Raw genomic sequence first — 23,153 nt, 5'->3', positions numbered from 1 at the left:
CAGATAAGTTGCCCCCTGAGCCCATCTGCCCGTCAGGGTTGGGCTGCGCCCCCGACTGGTCGCTCGGAGAAGCTGCGTTCGCGTCGTGGCATTTGGGAGGCGAGCGCTCTTTTCGGCCGCGCCTGCGCAAAGCGACCCTCGCGGCCGGTCACGGAGCCTGTCCCCGGAAGCGAGAGCGGCGGCGGCGGCGGTGCTGGGCCCGGCCGGCTCCGGTGCGTCGAGCAAGCGGCCTTAAGCCGACGTCGCTGACGGGAGAAGCGGAAGGCGATGCAGCGGAGGGCGCCCGCCGCCGCCGGCAGCGGCCCCCGAGGCGCGGAGTGAGGCGGCCCGCGGAAAGGCCCCGGCGAGCGCCCCTCTCGCCAACCCCGCCACCCCCGGCCGCCTCAGCGCCCCGGCGGCGCTCGCCCGCCCGCCCGGCTGGCCCCGTCAGGCGCCTTTTCCCTGCGCTGCGGCGGGCGGAGGCGGAGGAAGGACAGGCCCATGGAAGGGAACCGCGACGAGGCGGAGAAATGCATCGAGATCGCCCGCGAGGCCCTGGAGGCCGGCAACCGGGAGCGGGCGCTGCGCTTCCTCAACAAGGCCCAGAAGCTCTACCCGACCGAGACCGCCAAAGGTGAGCGCGGGGCGCCCGAACGAGAGGACCCCCCCCCCCGGCGGGGCTCTTGGCCGAGGCTGCGCGCCTCCCTCTGAAAGGTGGCCCTTGTATCTCGAGAGCGCCCTTGGGATCCTAGCATGGCCTCCCTTCACGGTCAGGTGTCCGGAGTCTAGAAGGAGGAAAAATAAGGAGGTGTCGGGTAAACTCCGTCGCCTCATCTCTGGGGTCTGGTCTCGGGAAGCCGGCAAGAGAGAGGGCGGCGTTTGCTGCTCTTGCTCTTGCTCTTTATAGCAGGCAGGGGAACCAGCCTTTCTCATCTTTGGGCCCCCAAATGATCCTGTTCCTGAAGCTGCTGCTGAAAACAGAACGGGCCAGGAGTCTCATCAGATCGTAATGAAAGACGCTTTTTTTGCACTTTCCATCTAGAATATATAAACATTTTTGGGAAACATCAGTGATGGGTGAAGCTCTTTGGTTAGATTTGAAGTCAACTTGGTAATTTTGAGGTTTATTGGTTAACTTTTTTGGGGGGTGGGGGACCTCCTGAGAGTCCCATGCTGGATTGAAGTATCAATATTATAGAATCATAGAATTGTAGAGTTGGGAGGGACTACAAGGGTAATCCAGTCCAGCCCCCGGCCATGTAGGAATTTTTTGCCCATCGTCAGGCTGAAACTCCTGACCCTGAGATTAAGAGTCTCACGCCCATCACCCTGACCCACTGGTCCTGCTAGCTAGAGATCATAGGAACATAGAATCTTAGAGTTGGAAGGGACCCCAAGGGTCATCGAGTCCAATCTCCTGCAATGCAAAACCTCAGCTAAAGCATCCATGACAGATTGCCATCCAACCTCTGTTTAAAGACCTCCAAGGAAGGAGAGTTTACCACCTCTTGTGGGAGTCTGTTCCACTGCTGAACAGCTCTTACTGTCAGAAATACTTTTTGAATGTTTAGTCAGATGTTTAGTGGTGCCCAGAATTGGACACAGTATTCCAAGTGTGGTCTGACTAAGGCAGAATAGAGTGGTACTATTACTTCCTTTGATCTGGACACTATACCTCTGTTGATGCAGCCTAGAATAGCATTAGATTTTTTTGCTGCTGCATCACACTGTTGACTCAGGTTAAGCTTGTGGTCCACCAAGACCCCTAGATCCTTTTCACATATACTGCTAGTAAGCCAGGTGTCCCCCATCTTATATTTGTGCCTATAGTTCTCCCTGCCTAAGTGCAGAACCTTACATTTGTCCCTATTGAAATTCATTTTGTTAGCTTGTGCCCAGTTCTTCAGTCAGTCATTTTGAATTCTGATTCTGTCTTCTGTGGCATTAGCTACCCCTCCCAGTTAATTGTCATCTGCAAATTTGATGAGCATCCCCTCAGTTCCTTCATCCAATTCATTTATAAAGACATTGAACAACAACTGGCCCAGAACAGAACCCTGCAGCACCCCACATGTCACTTTTTTCTAGGATGACAAGGAACCATTAATGAGTACTCTTTGGGTTTGGTCAGTCAATCAGCTACAAATCCACCTAACAATTACCTCATTCAACTCACATTTTATCAGCTTCCTCGTGAGACTATCATGGGGGACTTTGTCAAAAGCCTTACTGAAATAAGATACAGTATGTCCGTAGCATTTCCCTGATTCACCAAGTTTGTAGTTCCATAAAAAAAAGAAATCAGATTGGTCTGGCATGACTTATTTTTGAGAAACCCATGCTGGGTCTTAGTAATCACAGCATCCTTTTCTAAATGTTTACAGTCTGACTGTTGAATTATCTGTTCTAGGACCTTTCCTGGTATCAATGTCAAGCTCACCAGTTGGTAGTTACCTGGGTCTTCCTTTCCCCCCTTTTTGAAGATGGGGACAACATTTGCCCACCTCCAATCTGTAGGAACCTCACCTGTTCTCCAAGAATTCTCAAAGAAAATAGACAAAGGCTTTGAAATTACATCCACAAGCTCCTTTAGTAGCCTTGTATGCAGCTCATCAGGCCCTGGAGATTTGAATTCATTTGAAGTAGCTAGGTGTTCCCTTACTACCTCTTTTCCTATCTTGGGCTGCAGCTCCCTCCTTACATCATTTATTCTGTTATCACCAGGTTGGGCTCACTTTCCTTTTGGGTGAAGACAGAGGCAAAGTAGATGTTGAGTAGTTCCGCCTTTTCTCTGTCACCCAATTGCATTTCTCTGTATTCCCCATGCTGAGGATCATCCATCTTGGACGTAGTCCCCATGCTGTATTCCCCATGAGCTTTAGCCAGCCTGACTTTCCCCCTGCAACTGTTGGCTACTCATGTATACTCCTCCTTTGTGATTTCCCCTTTCTTCCATTTCTTATACATGCCCTTCTTAACTCTCCTCTCATCTGTAAGCTCCTTATGCAGCCACACCAGTTTCCTTAGATGCCTCCCACTTTTCTTTCTTGTTGGTATTGTCTGCATTTGGGCCTTCAATATTTCTCCTTTTAGAAACTCCCATCCTTCTTGGACTCCCTTCTCATTGAGTATTTCTGACCATGGGATCACACCCAGTAGCTGCTTCAGCTTTTTGAAATCGGCCTTCTTAAAGTCCAGAGTACGTGTCCAGCTACACTTAGTTTTCCCATACCTCTGTATCCTGAAACCCAGGAGAACTTGATCACTTCCTCCCAAGTTTCCGAGCACTTCCACTTCATCAATCAGTTCCTCCCTATTGGTGAGGACCAGGTCCAAGATAGATGATTCTCTTGTTGGTTCTTCCACCTTCTGAGAAATGAAATTGTAAGAGATGCAATGGAGGAATTTGTCAGACCGTACACTCATGGCAGAGTTTGACTCCCAACCATTATTGGGGAAGTTGATGGGAGTAAAGGTAAAGGATTAGCAACAACACCTGGGGACCCAAGGTTGAGTAAGGCTGCTTCAGACTATACTTCCCCAACCTGATGGTCTCCGGATGTTGTGGACCCCAACTCCCATTAGCTGCAGGTAGCATATCCAGTGGTTGGGTATGGTGGCAGCTGGAGAACTTCTGGATAGCTGTGGGGCTTGGTCATCCCCGCAGTGCCACCCAAAGCAAGTGTGTATTGTATGAGCTGCTGCCTCTATACATTTATGCACCCTCCCTTCATGGTACACAGTGGAATTGGGAGCGGGTGGCACTGTGGTCTAAACTACTGAGCCTTTTTGGCTTGCTAATCAGAAGGTTGGCAGTTTGAATCCTCATGACAGGCTGAGCTTCTGTTGCTCTGTCCCAGGTTCTCCCAACCTAGCAGTTCGAAAGCACACCAGTACAAGTAGATAAATAGATACCGCTGCAGTGGGAAGGTAAACAGCATTCTCATGCGCTCTGGCTTCCGTCACTGTGTCCTGTTGTGCCAGAAACGTTGTGCTGGCTACATGACCCAGAAAGCTGTTTGTGGACAAACACCGGCTCCCTTGGCCTGAAAAGCAAGATGAGTGGTGACTGGTCCATTAGGGCAAATAGGACACCAGCTCCTCCAACCTCAGTCAGCCATGGCCAGCCCCAACTTACCTGTCTTCCTACTTAGTCATTCTAGGGGGTGGCCCTGGCTGTCAGCTTCTACTTGCTTAGTCTCAGTGCTGCCATTGTAGAACTCAGCAGGAAGGAGGATGGGAATAAAACTCGATTTAGTTGGCTCTGCCTCTTACTGGCTTTGGCTCCACCTGCTGTTTGGCTCTCCACTTTCCACCTCACCCAGTGGTTAGCAGTTGCCACCTGTGTCCCCATATCCTGAAACCAATCCTGATGACGATATTATGCAGTATTTATAAATAAGTTTCAACATGTTTCATGCCCATTATTTCATTGATGGATTACAACAGCAACTCTGCAAGGTAGCCCAGAGAGTCAGTTGCCTAGTTACCTAGTGAGTTCACCTAAAGTTACCTAGTGAGGCAACCTTTGAACTGGGTACTCCCTTGCTATAGAAATCCTGTTGTCATGTTTCGTAACTTCTATAGGATAATTAGCAGAGATGATTCTAGCCACAATTAGTAGGGAGTAGCTGTAATTAAATTTCACAGGTCTTACTTCAGTATCGACTTAGTTAGCGCTGCACTGTATTAAAAGTGCCTTAGTATATTTGCAACTCTCCCCCCCCCCCCCACACCTTTCTTGTTATACAACTGGAGCCAGTACCGTTGCCTCAGTTCGTTCGTTCTTTTTGCTATTGTAAAAAGCAAAAAAGTATGTAGTCTTGTTGGAAAAACACTTGGTAATACGTGAGTTGTACCTGTTGAAATTTTAGAAACTTGATCTTTGGGGTATATCTACACAACAAACAAACCAGTTGTGTAGTGCAATCCTATGCAGGACTATTCAAGTGCCACTGAGTTCATTGGCATTTAGCCTTAGGTAAGTGTGCATAGCATTGTAGCTGGGTGGTCTGGTTTAGCTGGTTTTGACTTCTGTAAGGGGATCCCAGGGAATCTGTTTCTATGAGGGCACTGAGAAATGTTAATAAATTTCTAGTTTCTTAACTCTAGCTTGCTGGCAGGGGTTCAGTTTTAAGTGTGGCAGTAAGCAAGTTCAGGTTTCCATGAACTTACATGTATATCCTGGGCTTTTGTAGAAACTTTAAAAAGGGTGACCTAGATTTTTCCCAAGATATATTTGCTTATTTTACATGATTTTAGTTTCATCAACCATGCATATCACTGAAACACAGGTCGCTCAAAATTCTACCCAGCCTCCATCTTTCTTGCCCACATGCTTTAAGCATATCTTTGCAGGTTTAGAAGCAGTGGTGTGAGTTTTTTTTCTAGGCAAGCGTAACTTGTAATGGAAAAAGTTTCTGATACCCTAGAGAGTGATCAAATTTAGCATGTCTATTGTACTTTTATTTAGTGAATACAGCAAAAATGTGAAGCTTCCAGACTTGCCTAATACTGTATTTGCAATTGGTATCCATTCATTGTTACTAGTAAATGTATAAAATGATATTTTTTCCATAGAAAAATGAAGTACTGGATTTTTTTCTTATGGAAGATTTCCCACGTGAACATCACTGGCTTGCTTCTTTTAAAGTAAAACCGTAGATTCTCAGGCAGCTGAATTTATTGGATGTCAGATTCCTACATATGATTGTGGAAATGTGCTCAGCCCTTAAACTTTTATGCTAAGCCTGCCTCCAATTTTCCATTTCCTTGTTTCACTACTTAGCTATTCCCCATGTCCAAATTATTTCCTGTACGCTGTAGACTGCACAATTGTCCCAAGTTCCCTTTTATTCAAGCCAGTTTCCAACTGCTAAAAGCATAGGAGGACTTGAAATCTGGTTAAACTGTGGAATCAAGGCTGGATATTTGAAATACAAAAGTGAAGAGATGGTAATGTTTTGAAATTATCATTCCCTCCACAGTTTAGAGCTTTTTCTGGGATCATACAAATATATGTTGTTCCTGAGATACCTGCTAAACATTACTCACTTAGCCTAATCTAGGCTGATCTGTGACGAAACCCAGTCTATGAAAGTACAAACAGCTTTGCTAATATATGTTGGCTCTGATAAACCTCATTTCAAATACCTGGTTATATTTCAGGTCACAATATGTGTACCCTGGTAATCTGGTGTGAAGGTAACATGTTCAAAAATATATGTGGCTTTCAGAGCAATATGTATCGTCATTGCCCTGGACCAGTACATATATTACTTGAAGATTCTTCTGCAAATAAGAAAAGTAATATTATTATTATTATTTACATTTGTTAGTTACATTTTGCAAAAAAAGAAAAGAAAAAAGTTTCAAAACAACTTAACAAGAGAAATATAACAGTTAAAAACAATTTAACTTAGAAAATTTAAAGCAGTATATAATACAAAGTACCTAAAGTGCTCATCCAATAACACACTAAAGTCATGGCAAATCCTATGCACCCCATTAAAAGATAAGCACCACTGTAGCGACCGGCTTTGTTGCCAAAAGCCTGAGTGAATGAAAAGATTTTGGGCTGGCACTTAAAAACTGACAATGATGGTGCCAGACACGTATGGGGGACCACTTCTGAAAACTTATTGTTTTCACGTGGCTCCCTCTGTATCTCACTCAAGTAAGGTGCATGGAGAAGGAGCTCTGATGAAGACCACAGGGTCTGCGCTATTGCATACAGGGAGAGGTGGTCCTGAGCTGCATAGGGTTTTATAGATCAAATGTTGTCCTTAAGGCTTTCCAAACGATACTTCCTGTGGATGTCATGTTTTGAATAGCAGTATATCCAAGTTTGTAACTGGCATGGGCCTAATATTAAAGATGAAGGTAATGAACTGTATATTTTAAAAGCACAAATAAGACTTAGCAGATAATTTCTTCAGTAAACGCCATCATAGAATGTACAGCTGAGCTCTGTTTTATTTAGAGATTCTCCAACAACTATGATCCAGCTGAAACATATTGCCAGACATTTTGTAAAACCCTTGCAGCATTCTGTGTCTCCGGTATCTCAGATAAGCCAGATCAGCTCACCTGGGTGTGCAGTGTTAGCATGTCACATACCTAGCAGCAGAGGTCTGCAGGGTTGTGAAATGTTGCGTGTCTAAGTTCTTGCACTCTTAGTGTCATGTTTAAATTGAACCCTATAATTAAAAACCTGAGGAGTGGGCAGTTCAGTTTAAATTTCTCAAAAGAGCAGATTTACCTGAATAATTTAAGTGAATGGTGTGTGTTTACGTTCCCTTCTGAAAGCATCTACAGTATTCTAGGCCAGGCACGTACAGTGGTACCGTGGGTTACAAACTCTACTAACCCAGAAGTAGTACCTTGGGTTGAGAGCTTTGCCTCAGGATGAAAATTTCACGATGGCGGCATCGGGAGACCCCACTAGCGAAAGCACGCTTCAGGTTAAGAATGGTTTCGGGTTAAGAACGGACCGAACGAAGCTCGTAACCCAAGGCATCACTGTATATGTGGCACTATATGTCCTGGGGTAAAATCCTTTAAAAAAGCTCAACAACTGGGGTAAATTTGTAAAAAAAAGCTCAACAACTTTGGGGTAAACTTGAATCCCCTGTTCTAGGCCAACCCAAAGGCCTGATGCTAGTCCCTGGGAGTTGCTCTTGTTTATACTGCTGTTTACTTCAGTAGATATAAAAGCAGTAGTGCAAATTGCAGTAAGCAGTGGAACTGGATCTTTGCAGCACATGTAACATTATCATAGCCCTGCTTCAAATCCAAATTTGTAGTCTTCACCAGCCATAAGAGCTGCAACCTTGGCAAATAATCAAATCAAGCCTAGGCACACCTAGTTTTTGCAAATTCAGTTTAAAGTAAGTACTAAAGAATTACTCCTAAGTAAGTTTCACAGGAATTCACTTTAATTAAGGAATTTGTCTTAATTAAGGAAATCTGCTTGAATATCTGGATGAGGGATGTCATATGGCAGAGATGGTGAGCCAGTGTCGCAAAGGCACGTGCAGCAGCCCACCAGCTCTCTTTCAGATGGAGGTATCTTTTCTGCCTCTGGCGTAATGCAGTTTTTAGTAGGCCTTAGTGTTTGGGAAACAGGGGAGTGCTTAGAGTAGACCTTCTAGGAGTGGCTCCATGCCAGAGGGAGAAGAGGCATCATTGTAAGTAAGTCGGGGCTTCCTTGCAATCACAACACTAGCCTGTGGAGGAGAGGTTCCTCTTGTAGCCCAGCACTATGATGCTCTTCAGAGACTGATATCTCTGAAGAACAGAGACAGTGCTTTTATTCCCCGTTGGAGTGCTAGGCTGATCAGCAGAAAGGAGGGGTGTGCTGCTTGAATGTTTCTGCCTGCCTCTCTGAGTGTACCTATGTGTGTGGTGAGTGTGCGCATGTGAGTGTACAGTGGCATGCAGTCCTTGAGGGGGACAGTGATGATACTACAGTATAAAAATTTATCACACACCCTTCACTCGAAGTTCCCAGAGCAGGTTACTGCAATTAAAACACAATATTAAAAATAGTTCTAACCAACCTTCAATGTGGTTTTTGGGCTGCAAAATGTTAGCCACCCTCTTCTTACAGGACGTTGGCCCTCAAAATGTCAGGTAAACTTGTATCACTTTATTTATATTTATTTTAATTCATTTAAGTCTGTTCTTGGAAGGAAGAATGACTTTCGATGTCACTTTAAGCCAGTGGTGTTTTAGTTAGTTTGACTTCTTTGTTACAGAGGTAGTTTGCATGCTTAAGACTGATGGGACTTCAGCAAATATTTTGCTTGCAATCTTTGATTCCCTGGAGGGACCTGTTAAGGGACTGTATAGCACCTGTAGGCCTATTTGTTCCTGATTTATTTGTGCCTTCTTTGGGAGCAGAAGAATCTGTTCTTCCATCTAAACAGCTGGTATTTTTGTTTTGTGCTTTGAGAAGCCCAGGCTGTTTTTTTGTGTTTCCTTTAGGCATGATATGTCCATATGTACTGAAGAGTTTTTGGAGACGGAGACTTCTGAGGGATAAATTCAGTCTATTTACCCCAGTTGTTTCAAAGTCCTGTTAGTTTCAAAAATGTGCATTTTGTTAATAACTTTGATTAATTAGAAGTTTCCCTTCTGCATTTTTACAATGCTGTAATAGTAATGATCAACAACAACATGGTAGAAAATAGTTTTCTTCTAAGGCTGTTGAAAGCATTTTTTTTCCTTGCAGTTCTGATTTAACCCGTTTCAAGACCATGGCTGTATTTTACAGATCCCAAGCGTATTTGCTTAGAAGTGACCTGCACTGAATTCAGTGGGAAATGCTCCCTGATAAGTGTGCTCAGGATTTTCCAATCTTAAAACTTATTTTTAGTAATTCAAGGAAGTCTTTTTAATCTAATATTAATATCATATACGTTTAAAATTACATTACTTGGGAAGTTTAGGACGTGAGTCAGTTGATTGCTCAAATATAGTACTGTCAAAGATTTCATCAAGCCGGAATGGAGGCCCTTGTGAAGGTGGCAGCTTATATTTCTTATTTTTGTAATTTAGTTGCATCATAGTATTGCCTGATGGTATCATCTAACCGATTCTATTTTGCTTCTTACAGCAAAAAGATCTTGATTAAACTGAAACTATAGGTTTCAGTTTTCAGGAAGAAATAACTCAAGTTTAGCCCCTTCTTGACAAGAGAACTTGGTTTTCCTTTCTGTGGATTTAATAATTTAGATGTCAGAACATAGTCTGAAATGGGCCAGAATCAACCTTTTTGGGTGCTACATTTTGCAGTATGATTCTCCACTGAAGACTTTGCAGGCAGGACTGAATCAACCAGACAGTGCTGCCTCAGCAATTACTGTGAAATGATTGCTTTTTCGCTTTGCCTTAAAAGCTGTGTGTGGAGATGCAGGATTATTTTCCTAGCAAAAGGAACTATTGAACTTACTTTCTGTGGTAATAGTAGCAGCATAGAATCTCAGACTCATAGAGTTGGAAGGGACCTTGGGGGTCATCTAGTCCAACCCCTGAAATATAGGAATGATTGAGCAGGTACTTATAGTAGCGCATAGGCACCTTTTGTATGGCACTCATGACATCAGTCCAGATGTCTTGTGTCACTTTTAACTACTCTATTTTATGTGCTTTAAAAATATATATATTCTGAGGATGTGTGATTGAACTGTCTATAGCAGTGTGTCAGCACAAAGATAATAAATGAATAATAAACCACAGTAATAAACCAATTAACTGATCAATCTCCTGTGCAATTCATCAGCTAGTTTGGCATAACCTCTTTCTGTTATATGGGGGACAAGGATATTTCTTGCTGTGGGATCTAAGGTAGGGCCTGTGTGTATGAAGCAGTGGGAAGATGGTTCTTCCTTCATTTCCATTGTGTGACCTCCAGATTGGCATAAAGGAAGCTCAGGGATTGCTAGTGCCACAGCCCTTCAATGCCTTGTTTGGGGGCACTTGCTACTGCTGGCAGGAGAACGTCTGACAATAGCTTTCGATTAGGACTCGTCTTAACTCCTTGGGACGTTGGTGGGATGGTTCAAATTGTGCTCTGAAATGCTATCCTATACACACTTACTTGAAAGTAAGTTCTGCTGAACTCAGTGGTGCTTATTCTCAGTAGACCTGCTGCATAGGAATGCATTGCAAATATTAGCCTAGGAACATTTATCTGATTCTTTCCCCCATTTCTCCTCAAAATGTAAGCCTATCGGCAGTATCTTCTATGTTTATGTAGCTTACACTCCTTTTCTTCTGTAGTGTTACTGGAAGCAATTTCAAAGAACGGGAGTGCTGCCGGGAGTGGTGCTTACTGTCGAAAACCAGCAAGTGGAAGTGATAAGAACAAACCCAATAGCATGAAGGACAGTAGTACATCTGCTGCAGGGGAAAGTGGGAAGACCTACACCAAAGATCAAGTGGAAGGAGTGCAAAGGTATTTTTATAAATAAACAGATTTCCTGTTGATAGTAATAAATTACAAGTGTATCTGACAGCATAGCGTTCCCCAACCTGGTGCCCTCCATCTATTGTTGGACAGCAATTCTAATAATACCTGACCAATTGCCATGCTGCAATTTCAGGAGAAGAAAAGGCTGAAGAGTAAACCCTATGAAAATCCGAAACAGAGTCTCTAAGGCATCTTGTAAGCCTCCTACAGGCAACTCCTGGTGCCAAGCTGGTGCAAAACATATTGCTGTGCTTTCGTTTGGATCACATCAGTGAGGCCAAAGGGGGAGTCTTGTCATCTGGGCAGCCCAGGACTTTCATACACACTGCCCAGGCTAACACAGTCATTTGACTTCACCCCCAGAGGCACACTCCAGATGGATGCCAACAACAACATTTGCCATGCTGACTGAAACTGATCAAAGTTGTAGTCCAAACAACCTGGATGGCACCATGTCGTGGAAGGCTGGTCTAGGTAAAAAAAGTACTCTTCAGATGTTGGCAGTGTGATTTCAGTTTAAGAATATTAACTTAGCTGAGAACATCACACTGCTCTTTACAAAGGTTTTAAGTCAACCTTTTAGAGCAGTACAGCTGTCACTTAAATGTTCTGATGCGAGAGCTAAACTCATGGATTCCATTTTTGAAAGGTCTCATAGTTTGAGCGCACGGCCGCTATGTTGACTGAATGCTTTGTCAATATCAGCTGGAGCCTGATGTAGCTTGTTATCATTTCAGACAGTAAATGAGATGGCTAAGAAAGTTTTGCCTGTATAAACAGCAGCTGTGTCAATATGTTGAATTGTTCCATATACTGAAGTGTTTTAATTTAATTCTACTATTAACATGGTAGGTGAATAGGTCCTTTCCTACTTCTTTTCCTTTAGTGCATGTATTAGTGACTCTTTCACTTCTAACCTGAATCCAATCAGCAATTAGATTATGAGGAACATGTGGTCCTTGACCCAATTTGCAAGTGATAAGGAGAAAGAAAAGCAGGGGCATGGAGAGCAAGCCCAAAAGCAAGAGGGTGCACCACCCACTTTGGACTTCGGTTCCCCCACCACAGGCTTCAGTCCTAGTCACTTTTAGCATGCACGCCTAATAGATTGCCCCAAGGGGATGTGGCCCTCAACCGGGGGGAAAAAGGTTCCCAACTCCTGATTGAATCTCTCATTGAAGTAAGTGAGATAACTTTTCAAGTGCAGGAGGAAAGGGTAAAAGGCCCCTTAGCCCATGCCAGGGTCCTGATGTGGAATGGCCCCCGTGCTTGCAATCTGTTGTACTTCTGGACTAGCTGGGGTCCCATATGCTATTGGCATGAATGTCAAGGAGGAGGGGCAAATCTGAAGAGTTCCTAGTGGCTGGTGGGAATCTTCTGGGAGCCAGATATAGCTGGCAGGCCAGAGATTCCCCAAACACGTTCTAAAATATGGTGCAAATGGTCTAGTCACACATTTGCTGCATCCTGAGGTTTTTATTCTTCTTCTTATTTATTGAATTTCTATTTCGCCCTTCCTCCAAGAAGCTGACAGAGATGGACAAGATTTTTCTTATCCCCAACCTCCATCTAACTTAACAACTCCTCTGCGGAGTAGGTTCAGCTAAGAGATAGTGACTGGCACATAGCCAGTGAGCTTCATGGCTGACATAGATTTTCCTGCTACTTTTCCAACATGCTACTTAACCTCTGCACCTCACTGAATATGACAGAAGCTATACCAACATTTGGATTGCATGTACATCACCTGAATGTTTTGACAATAGTGTTAAGAAGCACAGGAGCACCATTTATAGAGCAGAACAATCTCCAAGTGATTAGTTTAAGCATATTTTTGCCGGGTTAGAATCTAATAATGTGTGTTGATAGGCTGAAATATAAACAAGCATTTTAGTTTCTTCCCCATCCTATACACAAGAGAGAGTGCTTGTAGTTCTTCAATAGAGTGTTGCTCGGTGACAGTATGGTTCAACTGGGAGCAGTGCAAGATGCAATAACTCTTTACTGATTGCATAAGGGTTAAGCATGAACAGAAGGCTGCTCACTTTATTGCACCAAAGAGGTCTGGTGAAAATGTCTTCTCGTGTGGGCAAAATTTCATTTCCAAGTTTCTGAAACACAAAATATGGGCTTAGCTTTCTAGTAAAGAGCTATCATCTTCAAAACCTGCACAACTACCAATGGCAGCATAAAAGTGAAATGGAGATATTTCTTATTGTAATGCTGGTGTCTCTGGAATATTATCGCAGCATTTAATCTCATTAAGTTGGGGGGGGACCTGATGGGTTGATCATTTTCGTAACTATTATTAGTAGGAACTACTACGTTATCTTATTGGATTAGTGTTGCTCTGAATCAAAGTGGAATTTTAAAAACCATTTAGCCGATATATCAGTGTTCCTCCAAAATATTTACCAGTTGTCCTTGGTGCACTTTTAATTCCTCTTCAAAGAGGAGCTGGAACCAAGATGAGACTCCAAGGAGTGCACTTTCCTTGTTGAAGAACTACAGCCACTGTAAATCTTATTACCCTTTCAGGTTCCATGCAGATTCCTTGCTTTTTTTGTTAAAGAAATATTCAGATCTGCTTTGAGATGTTACAAATTATTTTACCTAATGGAAATTTACCAATTCTTTCTTCAGTATAATGAACTGTATCTGTCATGCATGATTGATATTCATACAAGCAAGGGTTCATGAAAATGATTTGCCTCTTGTTAATACGTAGATGTATCAAAGTACTCATCTGTTTTAACAGAAGAATTTTGTGATTTAATTTCTTTAGAAATCGCTAACCTACCTACTGCTAGGTGTTTCCATAATATTCCCTCCTATGCTTCTTAACACTTTTGTCCAAATTTTCAGTTTAAAATGTACATGCAATTCAAATATTGTGGGTATAGCTTTGACCCACATTTAATAATTGTACCTTGATAATAGTAATAATTTCACAAGTCAGCTGCTGGATTCTGTGGCAATAGGATAAAAGTGTCCTTTGGTTTGAAGAGAAGACACAAGAGCTTTGCTTGCAAACTGCCATCATTTTTTTCTAATCCATCCCCGTAAGAATAGTTGTACTGTTTGTCCCTGGAGTTTATCCTTTATAGTCTCTGGTGTTTGAAGCCACCTCTTTCTTGATGGTTACATCATTGACCTCATAATGCTTTTGCCATCATGAACTGTAAAGTTATAACAGGGCAAAGAATAAAAACTGCTGCCCACTTAAATGGGTTTCAGGTAACTAATATGGGATGCGTGTGTATTATATCTGGGATTCCTTTGTTAACATTGCTTTACAATAAAATACATTACCAACATTAGGCATAGTTCTACACATGGATTTTTCAATGTATGTGTAATATTACTGCTAAAAAAAGCAAAAAAAATATCAAAATACTGGTACTGTGGTTTCTGTACATAAGATGAAGCTGTTTGAAAATGAACTTCTCAAATTGTGCTTTAAGAGTTAATAGTTGTGTTTTAAAATTGAAGTTATTTTGTTTAATGTCCTCTTGCAGTATAAAAAAGTGTAAAAATTACTATGAAGTCCTTGGAGTGTCCAAAGATGCAGGTGACGAAGACTTGAAGAAAGCTTATCGAAAGCTTGCTCTGAAGTTTCATCCGGACAAAAACCATGCACCAGGAGCAACAGAAGCTTTTAAAAGTAATATTTTCTAATTCACTTGTAGAAAAGAAAACATTTCAGGGGCAGGTGTATCTCTTCTGCCCAACTGGTTGTGTTAATGCACAGCCTTTTAACAATGGGTTGGGTCCAAAGGTGCTCTTTTGTAGCTGCAAAAGGATGGCTTTTTACACCTTGCACTAAGCTGTACACCTTGTAGCCAGAGCGTTTTATGTGACAGTGAAACTAAATCTGTGATCATCTACTTCTGCAAGTGGAAGGATAAAAACTGCTGTAGAACTAACTTATTGCAAACCTTTCAAAAATAGCACTGGTTGTTATTTTCCTCCCATTTATGGTCCTTCGGTTGTAGCTCAGTATATTCAGATCCTCATACACAAGGTGGTAGGCATTGGGTTGTAAAAGCAAACCATCAGCTGGAATCCAGGCTACTGGGAACCTTGTTTCATGTGCCCAGGGGGTGCTGGGTTTGTCAGTCTTGAGCAGGGTCCCTGTAGGTTGTTTCAAAAGCATTCTTAAACAGTTTGTGATATGACATGAACACTTACTACAGTGGAACCTTGGTTGTCAAATGTAATCCGTTCTGGAAGACTGTTCAATTTCTAAAAGGCTCAGCAACCGAGGCGCAATTGCTGGTCAGCAAAATACTTTGGAAAAATGGAGAAATGCGCCTCGGAAGCTGATCGGCGTCTGAGGTGCATTCAAAAATGGAAACATTCCTTTCTGGGTTGTTGGCGAAAAAACCGAGGTTCCACTGTATTTAAATAAAAAAATCAACTGGGCACAGCTATGGCCAAGCACTGCTTGCACCAAAAGAACACAAGTTTATATGTTACCGAACACACTTTCTGTTGTGATACCTACTTGCATTGTTATTTATTTTATTTATAAATAAGTTGCTTCCTATGAGGCATCCCAAAGCATTTCACAGTGCTATAGTCACACTGGTATCTGTACTATACATTTGTTTCCATGTTTCAAAGGGGAGGGGGAATGGACAACAACCACTTACTCCTTACTCCTTTTAGACTGTGTGCCATGCATCAACCCCCAGACATGTTTGAGACCATGTCCAATGTTGTCTATGTGCAGTGTGGAAAAGTGGCTCACTGCAAGTCAGGCAGTCTGGGTCCCCGTCTGACCTGTGAATTAATACAAGTACAATGTATCACTTCTTTCTCTGTGTATCTAAAATGTTTCTTTTCTCCCATGCTTCTTTCCCCTGCACTCTGCATTTCAGAGATCGGAAATGCATATGCTGTGTTAAGCAATCCAGAAAAACGAAAGCAATATGACCTCACAGGCAGTGAAGAGCCATGCAGCCATCCTGGCAACGGTAGATTTAACTTCCACAGGGGATGTGAAGCAGATATTACTCCAGAGGACCTTTTTAACATGTTCTTCGGTGGGGCATTTCCAACAGGTATATTCACTGATCACCTCGCCTTAGCACACCACTTCCATCTCACTCCCTCTGTATCATCCTTCCCATTCACTTGTCAGTCCCAAATATCTCCCACTTCCCTTTCCTAAGGTAGATCAGCCACCTTGAGTTGTACATATGTATTAAATGAATGGGGTGTAAGAAGTGCTTTTGTAACTGATTAAATCTATTCTGGCATGCTCAGCCTCCTGCCAACCTAGCAGTTCTATAGCACAAAAAAAGTACAAGTAGATAAATAGGTACCGCTCCGGCGGGAAGGTAAACAGCGTTCCCATGCACTGCTCTGGTTCGCCAGAAGCAGCTTAGTCATGCCACATAACCCGGAAGCTGTACGCCAGCTCCCTCGGCCAATAAAGCAAGATGAGCTCCACAGCCCCAGAGTCGGCCACGACTGGACCTAATGGTCAGGGGTCCCTTTACCTTTTAGCATGCTCAGCAACCATTACCTCATGTACCAGCAAGGTTCTCATACAATGATATCAGAGCTCCCATGAACTATTTAATGTTTCCCAGTGCTTTGCTTAAAACCAGATTTGCTTTTCCCAAACCTGAAGAACAAGTTTGTGAAACTTAAATGCTTGCCTTGCCCACTAGCAGCCAGTGGTCCAATAAACTGTTATGCCTTTTTCTTGAAGGTGCAATATATTATTTGTACTAATTAGTATGGCATTCTGCATTGCCTATAGTGTTGCCTCAAAACGAGTACAGCTGAGTACTTACTTTTTCACCTTGTCATGTTTTTTCTGCTCCCAATACGATCTTTTAAATGTTTTCTCCCCTGTAGGCAGTGTGCATTCATTTTCTAATGGAAGGTCTGGCTACAGTCACCATAATCAACATCGTCATAGTGGGCATGAAAGAGAAGAGGAGAGGGGTGATGTATGTTTGTCTTTTGCATGAACTTATCTTTTTTGAAATATCGCCCCTAGAAGTAATATTAATGAGCAGCATGCCTTGCAGCTCTGTTGTCTAAATGAGTGCCTGTTTAGTAAACAGATGCAAGGAAACAGTAACAGTTAAAAACCTAATTCCGAATTTTCTGAACTAGCATATCTTATTTTAATGGAGGAATCCTATGCATGATGTTTACTCAGAAGTAAGACCCATTGTGGCTCACCCCCAGGTACCTCTTCATAATATTGTAGCCTACATTAGATTTTGGGCTACAGTAGTGGCACCCTTGCACTTAATTATATATGCGGCATAAAGTTTATAAAGAGGAGCTACAAGCAGCTTGCTTTTACTCCTCTATGGGAATTCCTGCAATTCCTCTAAGCCAGTGGTTCTCAAAGGGTGTAGTGAGTGGCAGGAGAGGATGGCAAGTGTGGCGAAGAGGAAGAAGTTTGAGAACTGCTACTCTAAGCCATGGCTTCACATGAGGATAGGACATGAAGTGATAGGTTTTAACAATATGAAGTTAGAGAAATATTACACATAAGGCAACTATTCATTAGTGCAACCTATCTCCTTCCAGAGCTTTCAATAAAAGACTGGACAGGAATCCACTATAGGTCTTTTGGGGTGTACACATCTTTCCTGTCTAGGAAAGTGGTGGTGATGGTGGACTAGATTCCTCCCAACAAAAACAAAACACCCTGTGATTTGTCTATCTGATTGCTGTTTCCTTCTCCAGGGCGGCTTCTCTATGTTCATCCAGCTGATGCCAATTATTGTGCTGATCCTTGTCTCTTTGCTGAGCCAGTTGATGGTGTCTAATCCTCCATACTCCTTATATCCAAGATCGTAAGTAGTACTATTAATATTTTCATGGTTTACATGGATATTTTAAAATACCTCTGCTGTTCCTGTATTTTTTCAAGCTTTATGTATTGCAGAGCTTTTCTCCTTTTGTGCACCAATTCAGAAATGATCAGGAAAATCCAAAAGCAGGAAATGCTCCTATTACCCCCTTGAAAAACTAGCTCAATATAGAAGCTCAGTTCTGCTGAACAATGGCTTATTGTGGGTCTGTGCTATGTTTACATCACTTAGGTCAGTGTTGCTAAGGGGTTCTGCGCCTTATTTTTGACCTTTACTGGGAAAAGAGGCCTTAATGCTTTCTCACATGGTTGTCCTTGACAAGGTTTAAAGTAGAGCTTACAGTGAAATTTACCCATTTGGTTGCACTTTAAACTAGCAGCATGATGCTGTAACTAAGAAGTATTTACAAGTGGTTCTGAGTTTTGATTTTTAGAATTGGAGATCTGGAGATGGCAACCACAGCTATTTTCAGGCTTTTTGTGAGTGGAATCCTAGTGCTTATTTGGATTGCTTAAAACAAATGGCTTTACTTCTGATACTTACTTCTGTTGGTAGTTTATGTACTAATGCAGGGGTCAGCACACTTTTTCAGCAGGGGGCCAGTCCTTATGGGGGGCTGGACTATATTTTGGGGGGGGGATGAACTGTGGGGGGGAATGAAATTCCTGTGCCCCACAAACAACCCAGAGGTGCATTTAAATAAAAGCACACATTCTACCCATTTAAAAACACCAGGCAGGCCCCACAAATAACCCAGAGATGCATTTTAAATAAAAGGGCACATTCTACTCATGTAAAAACACGCTGACTCCCAGACCGTCCACAGGCTGGATTTAAAAGGCGATTGGGCCGGATCCGGCCCCCGGGCCTTAGTTTGCCTACCCATGTACTAATGCAACGTGCATTATGTTTTCATGCTAATAGTAGATTCGTTGTTAGTAGCTAGACTGCATTTGCATGTGTCAGAGGCCAGGACCTCCTACTCGAGTGATAGCCTCTCCCTAGAAGGTGAGAAGTCCTCAGCATTACTAGCTTCCAGTTTCCTATGGTACTGGAAGCCACCATCTTAACCCGGCTGGCTCTGTAAATATAGGCAATTAAGAACAGAGGGAACTTCTTAATTTAACCCTTTAATATGAAAATATATTTTCTTGTATATTAATAAAACAAAATGGAGCAAAGGTAAAGATAGAGGACCTCTCCAAAAAGGACTGTAAAATGCAATTCAGTGTAAACAAGTGTAAAGTGTTACATGTGGGGGGGGGGAATCTTTCACACATCCACTCATGGGGTCTGAACTGGCAGTGACTGACTCAGGAGTGAGACTTTGCTGTTGTGAATAGCTTGGTGGAGATGTTGATCCAGTGTGCAGTAGCTGTGAAAAAGGCAAATTGCATGCTGGGATATTTAATGTGGATATCTAATTAGGATTTAATTTAATGGGATATCTAATTAGGAGCAATCTAACTCAATAGAATGCCCACATCATTGTGATAAGCTCTAGACATGTTTTAGCAAACCAACGACATGGAAGGTATAGAGTTTACAGAAAATCAGACACCAGATACAAGACATCATTTACAACATTGCTGTTTCCTTCTTTACAGACATGGCAAATTGGTGTTTTATATATGTAAAGACTTTCGTGAAAACTCTTATTTATGTTGCAATGAATCTGAAACCCTCTTTGATTTTTCTTTGCTGACAACATTGCGGACAGCTGACAATTAGTATGGGATCTCTTTACAGGGGTTCAGGACAGACCATTCAGATGCAGACACAAAACTTGGGTGTTGCTTATTATGTCAACAAGGACTTTAAAAATGAATATAAAGGTGCAAATTTGCAGAAGGTGGAAAAGAGTGTGGAAGAGGACTATGTGTCCAACATTCGAAATAACTGTTGGAAAGAGAGGCAACAAAGTAAGTGGACCTTATGATTTTTTAAAAAATAAAGGCATTATACCAAAATAACATGTAGCTCTGAATAGAATGAGATACTGGCATGGATCCTAAGGGAGTTTCCCCCCTTTTCAGAGGTTTGTGAGATCCAGTTTCATTTTCCCTAAACCACACCCACCTGCCCTCCTTGTTTGACTTATAAGGCCCTTCTTGTATAAGAATTATTAAGGTGATCTTTGTAGAGTGCTTCGAACAGTTGCAGTGGAAGTGCTATATTTGTTGTCAGCAAGAGGGGGAATGACCCCAACCTCCTCAGAAGCAGTCATAAAATTCGGGGGGGGGGGGGACTTTATTTGGACTCCGAATACTTCAACAATTATATTCTGGTGGCTAGCATCCTCTTCCTGGAGAAGATGTTCAAGCAGGTTGCTGACCAATTTCAGACACTCTTGAATTAAACTCATTTTATAGATCCATTTCATTCAGGGTTTAGCCTTGGTTTCGGCACCAAAAGTGTCTCGGTTGCCTTGTGGGATTATGTTTGCTAGTAGGGAGACACAGTGTAGCCCTGTGGGTTTTTTTGGACACTGTTCTTAATAGTATCTGTTATAGTAACCTCCTAAAGATGTTGCTTGATTGGGTGTGGACAGCATTGCTGTTCAGTAGTTCCTCTTGTACTTGGACAGAAGCGGGTGTTCAACTCCATCACTGGCTTTGGGGTCCTGAAGGGTTCTGCCTTATCCATGCTTTTTAACAACTACATGAAATGGCTTGGTGAGGTCATCTGGGGACTTGGAATGTTGTGTCAGCTGTTTGTCAGTTAACACCTAGGGGTTCCCGCCTTCCTTTATATTGAATCCAGATGAGGGTGTCTATCTTGATCAATGCTGGGCTGTGGTAATGAGGAGGATGAGGGCCAATAAGCCTTAGGTTCAGTGCAAACTATAGAGAGGTACTCCCCCTAAAGGACCGGGTTTGTAATTTGGATAGAGGTAGTCCCTCTAAAGGACTGGGTTTGTAAGTTGCATGAGTGGCTTAGAGTACCTTCTTCCAGCTTGGGTTGGTACACGGCTTCTATGATCCATTGTTATAGGGCAAGTTTATATGTTAAATAAAAAGGTGGAGAGAGAAAAGTGAAAGCCACATGGCATCCAAGAGAAGAGGGTACTCTCTGGCAGGTTGAAAATTTGTGGATCTGAATCATTTTAGTATTGGCATCATATTAAAGAAATAGATGACGTTTTATTGTTTTCTCTTTTTGTAAACCACTTTGAGGGTTTTTACACTCAAGTGGTGTATACATTTTATGAAATAAATAACATTTGTCAGCTATTGCCAATATATTTTATTTACTTTGTTTTTGTTTTTAAAGAAACAGATTTACTGTATGCAGCAAAAGTGTACAGAGACGAACGTCTTCGAAGGAAAGCAGAAGCCATCTCCATGGATAACTGCAGAGAGTTAGAACGGTTGACCAGTATCTATCGGGGAGAATGAGCTAAATCCTGAAATGTACTGCCTGTACATGCTCTCTCTCTCTCTATGTATAAAAAGAAAAATCTGTAAACTGAGAAAATACTATTCCGTCATGAAAAGGAAGAGGGATGTAAAACTGCTGTCTAGCTGTTTCCAAAAACCTTATCCTGAAGTACCAATATAATTTAATAGCCTCTTAGTCTGAAATATATGACAAGGTCATATATTTACATCATTGAATTGTCATTTAAGTTTTACTCCCAGAGCTTCTGTGATTTCTTTTTCTACAAGAAGCAGCTCCAATGTGCTGCTACGCTTGTGGAGATGTAGACATAGTGGTTCTTCTTCTGAAATACTTGCCATGTAAATATGTGTGGAAAAAGAAGACTTGTGTATATAAAAATGTTTAAAGAAATCTCAAAGGCATTTAGATGCATTAAACCCTTTAATCTCATGGATGGAACAAATAGTATGACTACATCATTCCTTATTCAGATGTCAAGTGTGTGGAATTGAAAGAAAACAGGAACAATTTTCTCTCTGCATAAAATCTACTAGGTTGAAGGAGTATTTTTTAAAAAGTAATTGGCCATGTGGATTTCTTATGAGATGATTGGATAAGACTGGCTGATACCAGAGTTTCAGCATTCATGCTGTAGTTTTAATACTGTATATCTAAGCAGTGACGAACCAGACATCTGTACCAGACTGTTTCTTGCTAAGTGGCACACTGGCACCAAAAAAGAGAAGTACACAGATACTTTTGGTACTTAATCACATTCTGTTTTGGTGTTCAGAAAAGAACAAGGTATATTTAAGCAAGTGCTGCTGTACAACCCACCTCTCCATATTTTTTAGTTTAGCATGACTTAGGGTCACGTGCAAATCCTTTAGAAATGGAAGGTGTTAAATCCACTTGCTAAATACACAAGCATGCTAAATATACATTCATAGGCTGCTTCTCTTTCACTAAAAAGCAGAGAAAATAATGGAGTAGCAATTTTTTTAACAGTTGGGGAATTTGGCAGTTGCGTTCATTTACAACTCTGTTTTCTGTATAGGTATCAACAGTTGATCAAGCCACTTCTAGGGCATTATCCAATGTCACACCAGTGGATATAATGGGATTTTCCTTTCTTCTCCTCCCCGATGTGCCCCCATAATTGACTCAGAATATTCCCACCTCTGGAGCAGATTTTGCGGATGTGCAGGGGAGAGAAAAGGAATAAGTCCCCTTGCACAAGCAGAAGTCCACCGTGCAAGGATAACACTGTTGTATGTCACCTCTAAAGTTCAGCCTTGTGCCTTTGAACCCTTTGCTGATTCTTTTACAGTTAGCTTGTCTATGAATTGCTGCTTTAAGCTGTGGTTTTGCTTGTTGACAAGAGCTAAGAAGCCACAGTGCAACAGTTTCTGTCCAGATGTGTACAGGGTAGATTTTTGTACAGAGGAGCATTGAGATCACTGATGAAAGAAAAGTGCTATAGTTCTCAGTGATCACATGCTTTAAAAAGGATATAGTCACTTTTGCTGGTGCAAATTTAATATGCGGTTTTGGAGAAACTTTAAACAGGAGTCTTGGTGCCTGAGTTCCGACTTTAGCAAACCTTTGTAAGCTATTTTGCGTCTAATACTGCATATAAAAATATTTATGTTCCATTTGTTTTGTTCTAAGGGCAGTGTAGTTTATCTTAGAAAATATTTACTTTAAAATGAATCTGCAAGAGAAAACACGATTTCTACGTGTTAATGGAAATATAGTACCTCAGCTGACACACACACACACACACCCGTGAAACTAGTCATTGTAGTCTGATGTATACAGAATTCAATTTTTAAAATAGATTAAATGTTACCTGAGTGGCTCTGAAATCCATTGGCCTTCAACAGGCTTAGGCAAACTCGGCCCTCCAGATGTTTTGAGACTACAATTCCCATTATCCCAGACTGCTGGTCCTGTTAGCTAGGGATGAT

General features: G+C 42.1%; 1 protein-coding gene across 1 annotated transcript; it reads left to right on the top strand.

Annotated features, from left to right (window-relative positions):
* Positions 1–139: 139 nt before the first annotated feature.
* Positions 140–21,646, top strand: DNAJB14 (DnaJ heat shock protein family (Hsp40) member B14). The gene is made up of 8 exons (XM_028743384.2): positions 140–613; positions 10,765–10,939; positions 14,473–14,618; positions 15,838–16,020; positions 16,826–16,920; positions 17,675–17,784; positions 19,552–19,724; positions 21,076–21,646. The coding sequence occupies exons 1-8, from the start codon at positions 481–483 to the stop codon at positions 21,198–21,200; spliced, it is 1,140 nt and encodes a 379-aa protein (XP_028599217.2). The 5' UTR covers positions 140–480; the 3' UTR covers positions 21,201–21,646.
* The last annotated feature ends 1,507 nt before the right edge of the window (positions 21,647–23,153 follow it).

This window comes from Podarcis muralis, chromosome 9 (assembly GCF_964188315.1).
Source record: "Podarcis muralis chromosome 9, rPodMur119.hap1.1, whole genome shotgun sequence".
Classification (NCBI taxonomy): Eukaryota; Metazoa; Chordata; class Lepidosauria; order Squamata; family Lacertidae; genus Podarcis; species Podarcis muralis.
This window is presented reverse-complemented; position numbering and strand designations above follow the sequence as displayed.